The 12,844-nt window shown below is 37.3% G+C and overlaps 1 protein-coding gene across 1 annotated transcript; it reads left to right on the forward strand.

Moving 5' to 3' along the window:
* The first annotated feature begins 602 nt into the window (after positions 1–602).
* LOC121369313 (protein BTG2-like) lies at positions 603–2,034 on the forward strand. Its single transcript, XM_041494292.1, has one exon. The coding sequence runs from the start codon at positions 884–886 to the stop codon at positions 1,406–1,408; it is 525 nt and encodes a 174-aa protein (XP_041350226.1). The 5' UTR covers positions 603–883; the 3' UTR covers positions 1,409–2,034.
* The last annotated feature ends 10,810 nt before the right edge of the window (positions 2,035–12,844 follow it).

Below are 12,844 nucleotides of genomic sequence, written 5' to 3' on the forward strand. Positions count from 1 at the left end.
TGTGTTATATTATAATTTGAGAAAACTATCGGGTAGTTTATTTTTTTATTTTTTTTATATATTTTTTTTATTTTTTTGGTTTGGATTTGTTGTTGGTTTGGTTTTTGTATGTTGCTGATAATGTCGTTACAAAACTATAGTACTGGGTTGTTTATTTATTTATTGTTTTTTTATTTATTGTTGTTGGTTTTGTTTGGTTCATGTATGTTATTGATAATGTTGTTACACAACAATTTGGGGAAACGCGCAAGTCCGTCCAATTGCTGAAAATTACATCAACTACGGTTAACCTTGATCTCACACAGATACTAGCTCCGGTTAATCGTTCACATTTGACATGCTGACGTGCGGATTTCCCGAATGTTCTCAACATTGTTATGACTCGACCTCTTTTCATAAGCCAGTGCGTAAATAAGCGTCACGTGATCTGTCAACACAGAACTCGGGCTACGAGTCGAGTTTACTCGTCAGTTTTATTTTTGGTAACTCCTTGTATGGAAAATATCCTCACTGCTACAAACAAAACATCATTGGTTGTTTTCGATCACGTGACGACAAATTTGTGACGTATGTTGAGTCAGCTGCACAAATACACAACAAGGGTACGCCATTACTGCAGTCGGCAAAAGAAAGACAAAGAAGGTGGCAGTGTTTTAGTTTTGGAAGAAGTGAAAGGCTGTGAGTGTAAGAATTGTACAAATTGTGGAAAGACTTTGAATCGGCTTGTAGCAGGTTTGTCTATCCATCAAAATTTTAAAAGTTGGACGATTTTTGAAGCGTTTTTCGTCAACAATCTGGAAGAGTTTTTATTTGACATTGGCGTAAAATCTAGAGTAGTGCTTTGACAGTCTGGAAGTGAATGATTTTTTATTAATTTATAAACATGAAGAACGAAATAAGAAGTGCTACGGATTTCTTGTCGAACCTTTTAAGAGCTCAAAACGTTTCTGCGGATAAAATTGAGAATTTTCGAACAACTTTGCAGAATGTTATGACTGAGCACTATTTGAACCACTGGTTCCCGGAGACGCCATGCAAGGGTAGCGGTTATAGGTGTTTACGAATCAACTATAAGATGGATCCACTCATCAAGCAAGCAGCTGAGTCCTGCGGGGTGTCAATGGAGATGATCCGCCAGTTGTTGCCCAAGGAACTAACGATGTGGGTGGACCCAAGAGAAGTGGCGTACCGAATAGGTGAAAATGGCAGTATTGGGATGTTGTATCAGAGTGATTTACCTCATGTGATGTGCCAGAAGCAAAAATCGCAAATTAGTAGTCCAGTCCAGTCTCAATCAGGTTCTCACAACAGCCATGACGAGAATTCATATTCCTGCAAAGGTCAATTCCTGAATTCCTTGCCAAGGGACAACTTGAAACAACTGGCAGCAGCTTTCGTTTCCAGCTAATCTTGCATACAAACTTGGTTCAGCTCACGAATCCTCGCCAAAGATTTCATCTTCATTTGTACATACAATCCTGGGCATTGACAACCCATCATGTACCATGGACTGAGATTTCAGTATTCATCATTTTTCCTCCTGACATCAGTGAGAACTGTGATGAATGTAGTGCTAGGATGTTGGTGCTAGACCATGCAAATGAAAACTTTGTCTCGGTAAAATTGTGATGTCATACTGGTGATGATGGACTTATCCATGTTTATGTGGAATGTGTGTACAGAATTGTAATTCTACAGCGATTGAGAATTATTTCCAATGTCAGAATGAATGATTACAATTAAGGCATTTATCAAATTGTTGTGCAGGTCAGTGTGCAAGATTGAAGATGCACAAGTTAACTTTTGAGTGCTTTATTCTTAAGAAAATAAAATGTCTTTCATATTTTATTCCTACTTGATGTGATCTCCAGTACCTGACCAAAGTTTATGGATGTATATTTGTTGTCAAACAATTGCATTGATGTGTAGTTTTTAATCACAGTTTCTGTGATTATGTTCAATGCAGTTGAATTTTTTTTTCATAAAAGTGAAAAAAGATAAAAAAATGGGAATAAATCTCAATTATTTAATGTACAAGTGAATTTGACTTCTTTTTTTAGTTTTGTGTTTGGAATAATTATCCGATTCTATAGGTTTGCTTTCACAACTTTATCTACCTGAAAAAGGTTAATTTAAGTGGTACAGTATAGTTATTTAATTTTTATCAGAATGATTGCATGTATGAAAGTGGTCTATAATATCCAATAAACCTTAATTTTGGGTTCATTATATTAGTAGTCAAATAACCACAGTATTAAATTTGCTATTTGGCTAATTTGTAAATACATGGCATGAAATTCAAAAATTTCCAGTATGAATGTTAAACAGAAAAATATCTGCTTGTTCTCCCTACTTAACTACTAGTAGGCTAAGGGTTCGATTCTTTATATCAATAGTGAGGGGAAGGGGCGGATATCTTTGTTTTTGTGTCCCTGCAAATCTCTATGTGAGGTTGAAACTGTAACGTAACTATTTTGTATATTATGCATGAGAGTTCAGGGAACATTTTGCTTTCCAAATCCTGATTAATGATGAATTTATTTCTAGTCGATTGAAAAATGATTAACAACTGTTGGTTAATGTTTTAAACTTGTGTAGCCATACTGGACAAGAACAAGATGTTCCCTGGAGTTGATTGCATACGTTTTGAAAGTACATACTTGTAGGTTTCAAATGGGTGGCCGTTAAATTTTCTATTATGGAGTGAAAAGTAGCAACACTTTCCTTAATACACTTGGACTGTCGTAATAACTGTCAAATAGTTTGAAATGGAGCTTGTCAATGTATTGAGAAACAAACTTGGACTGGTGGCAGTGTTTTTATTTTGCTTTTACCAATTCAAGAATCACTAATTTAAACCATACTTTATTTAAATAGCTCATTAAACTCGTTAAATGGTTGTCATTGACTAAATCCTTTTATGTAACCATGGGTGGTGTGACATGAATGCCCAATGGTCAATTAAATGAATCCACCCATGTACTAGACTACTAACTGAACCATACTTTTCAGGGCTGGCTCTGCCACTGGGCAATTGCAAATTTTAAGAACAATTAAAGAATTTTATTTTAATTTGATCCCTCAAAAATGTGTACAGTAGTTGGTATTTTGTTCCAGATTAATTATATATTTTTCACATTTTTGAGATAATTTGTTGAACTTTCTTAATACCCAGATCTAGCCTAGCAGAAATTGTAGTGGATAAACATTTTTTAGTAACTGTTGAAGGGATAATTTGTAGCTTTTAGTTTTGTTTATTTGTAACTGAAAGTAATGGGTTTAAAATGCTATAGGTGGGCTCCAAATTGCTATTTTATACTTTCAAACTTGTTAAAGGGCATGTCTGGTCAAATATGATGAGCCTTATGTGTTGAAAACATGCATACCTGGACCACCAATATAAACCGAGTCCTGCAGTGTGGGGAATTAAATTTTTGGTTCTATGTGAACACAGTGAAATTACCGATGTGGCAAAAAACTTGACAGCTTTTGTTTTTTCGGTATGGATGGAATTTTGCAATTTAGTATTAACTGAATTTTAGGAAGCCACAAATGTTTAATATCCTTTAAAAATATATACAATTTATGATATGGGTTGGCAGCTGCTAGCCATGGCTGTAAAGGGACATTCCTGAGTTTGCTGCATTGTAAGATATTTTCAACTAATAAAATATTTCTACAATTAAACTTGCATATTAAATATATTTTCTTGTTTAAAAATATCAATGTCTGAATATGTTTAATTTTTTGTCTAAAATATTTTTTTTTTTCGTACGTACAAAATTATTTGAAAACCATCCAACTTGGGCACCATACAAATATTAAGACAACCAGAAACACGTTCAGACACTGATATCTGAATGTGTTTCTGGTCGTCTTAATATTTGTACGGTGCCCAAACTCTTTGTTTTCAAATAATTTCGTGGGTAGGAAAAAAATATTTAAAAACAAGAAATTTAACCTAGTAAAAATATTAGAATGATCACAAACACGTCTTAATATTTTATGCAGAAAAATATATTTGATATGTAATTACAATCGTTAAAAAGGTTCTGTTAATCGATAACACCTTAAACATTGCAGCAAACTCGGGAATGTCTCTTCAATAAAATTCCACTGGAAGTAAAGTAATACTGGTACTGTCCAGCTTCAACAGTTAATGATAAAAAATTCCATACTTTTATCTCCATTTCCAATCCTTGTACAGGTGTAATTTAGTCATTTCGAAGTGGGCCATATTGTTTAAAAGATTATTGGGAATGAATATAATGAATTCATATCAAATGTGTGTAATTAAAATTCTGATTGTGCAACAAACATTTTAGTAGTGCCAATTCACATAAAATAATGAAACGGGTTACCTGCCAATGCTGCATTAAATATTTTAAAATAATAAAAGCCAAAACAAATTTACAATTGTGTATTGTTGCTTGTGGCTGGAACTTGACTGATTGGGAAGATGTTATCCAGTCCTGTGTCTGATGGTGACCACTTTCATCTCAAAAGATCAACTTCATCCACAATGAACAAAATATTAAACCCACGATAAGAAAAAGATGTAGCATTATCTGGGTAGCAGTGGTTTGTTGTCTTTCAGTGTTGGCAAATCGTTTGAAACTAGTTTGAAAAGGTATCCACCAATCTGTCAGAGGCTGGTTTTATTTGTATATCCACTTTACTCATTAATATCCATCAAATATTAAAATGTAGATACATTATGAATTATAAAAGAAAACCACAAATACCTAAACCTACAACTCTACATCTCCTGACCAAAACAACCCAGAATGTCGCTCTTTGTTGGATTTTTCATATTTGTATGATCAAAACGGATAATGAGTTCGAAGTAAAATTTTATAACGAAGCAAAAAAAAAAGAAGCTAATTCTAGTGTTACATATTTTGATAATATAGATTTTTACACGGCAAATGATTCAGAGTGAAAGAGGTTGATAATATTCCATTGACTGCCCTCTTCTATCTAAACTGTTAATTTTAATTTAAAAGAGGTCATCCATTTTAATTTAAAAGGTCATCCTTTTTCTATCTCTATATATATATAGACAAAGAACCTGACATAAAATTTTATTCATGAGATCATACATCGCCATGTTAAAAAACCTTCATTTTTCCATTGGCAGCAAGATATTTTTTTCACATACAGGAAAGCACATACTACAGCAATCGAGGGGCACTGGTTTGAATGGGGAGAATGGCTACCGAAGAGGTTCGAGCCTACGACCAAAGCACCATGGGCGAGCGCTCTACAAACGGAAGGATCACACCCTGTACGTGAACATTTCATGAACCCACACGTTTTGAGATAGTTGTACGCTCGCCTTTCGGGGTCGTGCGGTGATTTAGAAAGAATATAATTTTCATGACCATATCCTACCTTTCTCATGTTCTTGTTTGATTGATCGTCTTCAAACTAGAGCAACATGTATAGGTGCGCCGCCAATGCGTCAAAACTATACCCTTTAGAGTGGGGGTTTGCTTTCAGATAATAAAAAATATATATGTATAATACAAACTGTATACATATATAAACAAAAGTGGGTGTGTGTCTAAAATTGCCTTGAACTAAAACAAATGTACGCTATCGGATGTATATACACGTACAGTTACTACTAATGGAGAAAATGTGGCGGGTTTCCCAAGATACAACATTACCAAATGTTTGACATCCAATGGCCGATGGTTAGTAAATCGATGTGTTCTAGTTACCCTGGAAGTGTCATTAAACAAAATAAGCAGTTGCAGACCCACAAAAATACGAAAAACTTCTCGTTTAAAACTGGCCTGTTTGTCAACCTGAAGATGACCTATCACTGTGACCTCATTCTTGTTGTGCTACCACTCCACTTATTTAGGCTAGGCATTTGCTCTAGAATGTAATGGCGGACATTCTACAATGAGATTACCAGTAGCCTCTTATATTGGGCGTGTATACAGAAGAATAAGCAGTTCAGCAAAGATTATGATTTATGGCCTCATTTAGCTCTTATTCAGATACATTTAAAATAACTATAAATGAGATATATCTCGGCAGGTTGCCAGGATGATGTTTAATTCCCACGAGGAACCCACCTGTTTAACAACGCTAATTAAGACAGGTGTTACTTTTGTTTGGAGGAATCACCTTTTACAGAGGCGGTAATAAAACATCAACCATGTCCCCTTCTCAATAAGGCTACTGGTTAACTTCGCAACAGCAAATTTGTTCAGAAAATTTAAATTTCAAATAGCCAAACAGCCAGAATTAAAGTAGATTTGCAAAAGGCACTTGAATTTGGCGATTTTGTGGCCGGTTGGACCCTGATACAACTGTTATGTTTTATGTTCTTTAAATTTTCTCTTACTCTAAGAAGTAGATCTGTCAAAACGTGACTTCCGTTTCAATAATGTATTTACTATTCAGTCGTCTGTTGGGATACAATGGTTGAAGGAACTGCATGAATTCAAGAATTTTAGTTTTACAACTTCACACATTATACAACAGAACATTCATACGACATTTAGCAGGTCATTAGGAACAATATGGGAAATGGAGGGGTTTACAAGCAATGTTGTTTTATTTATAACCGACGCCATATAACCGTAAATAAAATGTGTTGAGTGCGTCGTTAAATAAACATTTCCTTTCCTTCCTGTTTTATTTATATATGGTAGGACAGAACTAAGAAGGGTCGTACCCTAGGGAGGGGCACTACTTTTTATTCAGGACTTTTTTTTAAATCCACTAGCCATGGAATCAGTGATTTTAAAAATTTACTAGCCACGATTAAAAATTCACTGGCCCTGCTTTTAAGTTAATACAATTTTACTAAATAATAAGAATCAGATATGTCACCTAAAGAGGGTGATAGAGCTTTAAAAAACTAACATTGGGAGGTTGAAGTGGGGTCAGGATATTCATATTTACAAAATAGACGACTGCAACATATGACCCCAAAAATTCCATTAGCCGTCGGGCATGGCAATAGTAGTTATTTACTAGCCCAACATTGAATATCACTAGCCAAGGGAGTGGGGCTACCATAATCTAGAAGCCCTGATTTTTATAAACAAATGAAACACTATACAAATTAAACTTGAGATGTGTATGCTATTTGCTGCAGTAATTTTTTTTTAAATTGTTGCAGTTTCCCCCTTCCCCTCGGAGGCTAAGGGCCTCATTACTCATTAGGCGAACTATGATGGTTTTACGACAGGCAATTGCTAACTTACGAAAACAAATTAGGCCTACACTGTCAATGTAGATCACTTTATTGTGTGTCAAGAAGACCATTATATCATTATGTTGGTTTAAAATATATTGATCACACTGTTGGGAGGACTGGAACAATGTGTATAAGTTTTATCAGGAGTCACACTGTTGGGAGGACTGGAACAATGTGTGTATACGTTTTATCAGGATTCACGGGTTCCAGCAAGCTTTCCTTTGAAGAGTCGCAGACACCATATTGGCATCCAATAGCCGATGATTAATTAATCAATGTGATCCAGTGGTGTCGTTAAACAAAAACAAACTTTAACCGTAACACCATATTGGTCAAATATATTTGACTGCTTTTTAATTTTGAGGATCTTGTACATCAGTTTGAGTAGCCTACTGTCAATATATTGACAGGGCCTCATCACATTTTGTTGAAGTGGAAACCTTTTTTAAAAAAAAGTAGGGATCTCCTGGATTTGGTGGTATTCAACGGTCAGGTCTAGCTTTGGCACTCGACAAATTCAGATGGAGAATTTTATTTCAATTTGACGAATTAATTTCGTGTAATACTTTTAATTGATATTTTGTTATTAAAAAAAAAAACCGACAACTGGATTTCTGCAATTTTTAAAGTTTTCTTCACACCCAAAGCTAGCCCTGCACGCGTTTGTTATCTGATTGGCTGCTCTGTAGTTCTAACCGCCAATGACATAAACACTACCGATACTGATACAAGTGAATTGTGAAAACTCCGCATCAGGAGCGGGACGTAGCCCAGTGGTAAAGCGGTCGGTCTGGGATCGATCACCGTCGGTGGGCCCATTGGGCTATTTCTCGTTTCAGCCAGTGCACCACGACTGATATACCAGAGGCTGTGGTTTGTGCCATCATGTCTGTGAGATGGTACATATAAAAGATCCCTTGCTATTAATGGAAATGTAGCAGGTTTCCTTTCTAAGACTACAAGTTAAAATTAATAAATCAATATGTTCTAATGGTGTCAAGGGGCGGAACGTAACCCAGTGGTAAAGCGCCCGCTCGATGTGCGGTCGGTCTGGGATTGATCCCCGTCGGTGGGTCCACTGGGCTATTTCTCGTTTCAGCCAGTGCACCACGACTGATATACCAGAGGCTGTGGTTTGTGCCATCATGTCTGTGAGATGGTACATATAAAAGATCCCTTGCTATTAATGGAAATGTAGCAGGTTTCCTTTCTAAGACTACAAGTTAAAATTAATAAATCAATATGTTCTAATGGTGTCAAGGGGCGGAACGTAACCCAGTGGTAAAGCGCCCGCTCGATGTGCGGTCGGTCTGGGATTGATCCCCGTCGGTGGGTCCACTGGGCTATTTCTCGTTTCAGCCAGTGCACCACGACTGATATACCAGAGGCTGTGGTTTGTGCCATCATGTCTGTGAGATGGTACATATAAAAGATCCCTTGCTATTAATGGAAATGTAGCAGGTTTCCTTTCTAAGACTACAAGTTAAAATTAATAAATCAATATGTTCTAATGGTGTCAAGGGGCGGAACGTAACCCAGTGGTAAAGCGCCCGCTCGATGTGCGGTCGGTCTGGGATTGATCCCCGTCGGTGGGTCCACTGGGCTATTTCTCGTTTCAGCCAGTGCACCACGACTGATATACCAGAGGCTGTGGTTTGTGCCATCATGTCTGTGAGATGGTACATATAAAAGATCCCTTGTTATTAATGGAAATGTAGCAGGTTTCCTTTCTAAGACTACAAGTTAAAATTAATAAATCAATATGTTCTAATGGTGTCAAGGGGCGGAACGTAACCCAGTGGTAAAGCGCCCGCTCGATGTGCGGTCGGTCTGGGATTGATCCCCGTCGGTGGGTCCACTGGGCTATTTCTCGTTTCAGCCAGTGCACCACGACTGATATACCAGAGGCTGTGGTTTGTGCCATCATGTCTGTGAGATGGTACATATAAAAGATCCCTTGCTATTAATGGAAATGTAGCAGGTTTCCTTTCTAAGACTACAAGTTAAAATTAATAAATCAATATGTTCTAATGGTGTCAAGGGGCGGAACGTAACCCAGTGGTAAAGCGCCCGCTCGATGTGCGGTCGGTCTGGGATTGATCCCCGTCGGTGGGTCCACTGGGCTATTTCTCGTTTCAGCCAGTGCACCACGACTGATATACCAGAGGCTGTGGTTTGTGCCATCATGTCTGTGAGATGGTACATATAAAAGATCCCTTGTTATTAATGGAAATGTAGCAGGTTTCCTTTCTAAGACTACAAGTTAAAATTAATAAATCAATATGTTCTAATGGTGTCAAGGGGCGGAACGTAACCCAGTGGTAAAGCGCCCGCTCGATGTGCGGTCGGTCTGGGATTGATCCCCGTCGGTGGGTCCACTGGGCTATTTCTCGTTTCAGCCAGTGCACCACGACTGATATACCAGAGGCTGTGGTTTGTGCCATCATGTCTGTGAGATGGTACATATAAAAGATCCCTTGCTATTAATGGAAATGTAGCAGGTTTCCTTTCTAAGACTACAAGTTAAAATTAATAAATCAATATGTTCTAATGGTGTCAAGGGGCGGAACGTAACCCAGTGGTAAAGCGCCCGCTCGATGTGCGGTCGGTCTGGGATTGATCCCCGTCGGTGGGTCCACTGGGCTATTTCTCGTTTTCAGCCAGTGCACCACGACTGATATACCAGAGGCTGTGGTTTGTGCCATCATGTCTGTGAGATGGTACATATAAAAGATCCCTTGTTATTAATGGAAATGTAGCAGGTTTCCTTTCTAAGACTACAAGTTAAAATTAATAAATCAATATGTTCTAATGGTGTCAAGGGGCGGAACGTAACCCAGTGGTAAAGCGCCCGCTCGATGTGCGGTCGGTCTGGGATTGATCCCCGTCGGTGGGTCCACTGGGCTATTTCTCGTTCCAGCCAGTGCACCACGACTGATATATCAAAGGCAGTGGTGTGTACTATCATATAAAAGATCCCTTGCTGCTATTCGAAAAGAGTAGCCCATAAAATGGCGACAGCGGGTTTCCTCTCTCAATATCTGTGTGGTCCTTAAAGGGACATTCCTGAGTTTGCTGCAATTTTTAAGATGTTATCGACTAACAGAGACTTTTTAACGATTGTAATTACATATCAAATATATTTTGTTGCATACAATATTAGTGTCTGTATGTTAAACGTGTTTCTGATCGTTCTAATATTTGTACTAGGTTAAATTTGATTTTATTTCCTAAAAATAATTTTTTCGTACGTACGAAATTATTTGAAGATAAAATCCAGTTTGAGCTTCTTAAAAATATTGAGACGACCAGAAAAACATTGAATATACAGACACTGATATTCTAAACAAGAACATATATTTAATATGTAAGTTTAATCGTAGATATATTTTATTTGTCGAAAACATCTTACAATGCAGCAAACTCAGGAATGTCCCTTTAACCATGTCTGACGCCATATAACCGTAAAATAAAATGTGTTGAGTGCGTCGTTAAATAAAACATTTCCTTCTAGTCGCGTCGTTAAACTACGAAAAAAAAAATTGATTGAACAACAAAAATACGAAAGAATAAACACAAAATTATACGAAGGAACCTGCTTGTATTTGTATAATAAGTTACAAGTACCAGCCAAAATAATGAGTAAGCATATGAACAAAATTTCACACACGTGACAAAACTGCAACATGGTAGTTGTTTTAATTTTAATCGTTTATTTCATTACAAAAGTTAACGCTGCTTTTTGTAAAACCCATGAAAAGTAAAAAATACAAAAAGAAAAAAAAGAAGAAAGCCATTTGGTGCGCGTGTTGCGCCCAAAATATGCTGCCGTCCATGATTTAGCCAGCTAGATCTAATGTTAATCGGTGTTAATACGCCTCTCAACAATGGCTGTCTATTGGGGACTGAAAAACAAAGGGCCGACTGCGGATGCGGGGCGTGTTGGGCCGCCGTGATCGACGTTCACCGTGCTGACGTTGTTTGTCTTCGTGGGCAGACGCAGAGCTCCAGTCACGTGCGGCTACGACGACGTCGCTCGAGGGCGGGTTATCACATCGTCCTGGCTGGCGACCAAGTACATGACGGCATTCCCCGCTCACTGCCTCGTCCCAGGAAACAAATGTGTTATTTTCATTTCAGTTTACTTGATAAAAATCCTCACCCAGTCTGTAAACAGGAGCTTTCAGGAAATGATGGCAGTGTTATTTATACTTACTATACCTAGCATACTGTAAATGATCTCCACATTGCACCATCTGGTCACCAAGCATACTTAAAATAACAACACTATATGCTAGTTGTACCTTATGAATTATGTTCTTATATCAAGCCATTGTAAATAACATTAAAGCATAATTTTAACGTCAATAGTGTGTGTGTGTGTGTGTGTGTGTGTGTGTGTGTGTGTGTGTGTGTGTGTTTTGTTTTTTGTTAGTTTAGTTGGCTTTTTTTTGAAGGGGTGGGAGTCTGTGGTTTGTTTATTTTTTAGTTGTTATTGTGTTTTTTTGTTGTTTTTTCGTTTGTTTTGATATTTGAAATAGCAAAATGTTACAACATGTAGTAATTCATCGACATTGGTTTCATATCAAATATACGGTAAATAACATTTCATATATCACTGGGCGACACGGTTCTTATAAATAACATTACATGATATACTCACTGGTCGACATTGTTCTTACATCAAACATACGGTAAATAACAACTTGTGGTCACCAAACATTATTTAACTTAAATCTTGAACACATCACTTTAACATTACATAATCTAGTCACTGGTCGACACTGTTCTTACATCAGTTCAATTCAATTCTTTATTAACTTTGAGCTTTACAGCTCATCAGTATACAAACACAATTATAAATAAAGACGACGGCTGCATATAGTGCAGGAGAAAGAAAGAAATGTTTTATCGACGCACTCAACACATTTTATTTACGGTTATATGGCGTCAGACATATGGTTAAGGACCACACAAATTTTGAGAGGAAACCCGCTGTCGCCACTTCACGGGCTACTCTTTTCAATTAGCAGCAAGGGATCTTTTATTTGCGCTTCCCACAGGCAGGATAGCATAAACCTTGGCCTTTGTTGAACCAGTTATGGATCACTGGTCGGTGCAAGTGGTTTACACCTACCCATTGAGCATTGCGGAGCACTCACTCAGGGTTTGGAGTCGGTATCTAGATTAAAAATCCCATGCCTCGACTGGGATCCGAACCCAGTACCTACCAGCCTGTTGACCGATGGCCTAACCACGACGCCACCGAGGCCGGTGTACTGCAGGAGATGCAAAAACAATATAACAGTGATTACATAATATAAACATAATGTAATACACAATTATACATAATGGTTTGATATTAATCATACGGTTTCTTAATCTGTTACATTCAGAGAGGTATTTACCAAGCTGGTTTAAAACTTTAATATTATTAATACTTAATAATAGTACAACTTTATGAGTTGAAGGTTTCTTCCAATAAAAAGGTTTGATATATTTTCTTCTAAGATCATCATATTTGGGGCATTCTAGTAGCATATGATATTCCTCTTCAATGTTGTTTAGATATCAATAATTATATATTCTATCTGACCTTTCTGTATTTCTATACCTTCCGGT

The sequence above is a fragment of the Gigantopelta aegis genome, chromosome 3 (genome assembly GCF_016097555.1).
Source record: "Gigantopelta aegis isolate Gae_Host chromosome 3, Gae_host_genome, whole genome shotgun sequence".
NCBI classification, from domain to species: Eukaryota; Metazoa; Mollusca; class Gastropoda; order Neomphalida; family Peltospiridae; genus Gigantopelta; species Gigantopelta aegis.

Excerpts from the sequence above, each read along its gene's own strand:
- LOC121369313 (XM_041494292.1), top strand. The coding sequence starts at position 884 with ATGAAGAACGAAATAAGAAGTGCTACGGATTTCTTGTCGAACCTTTTA.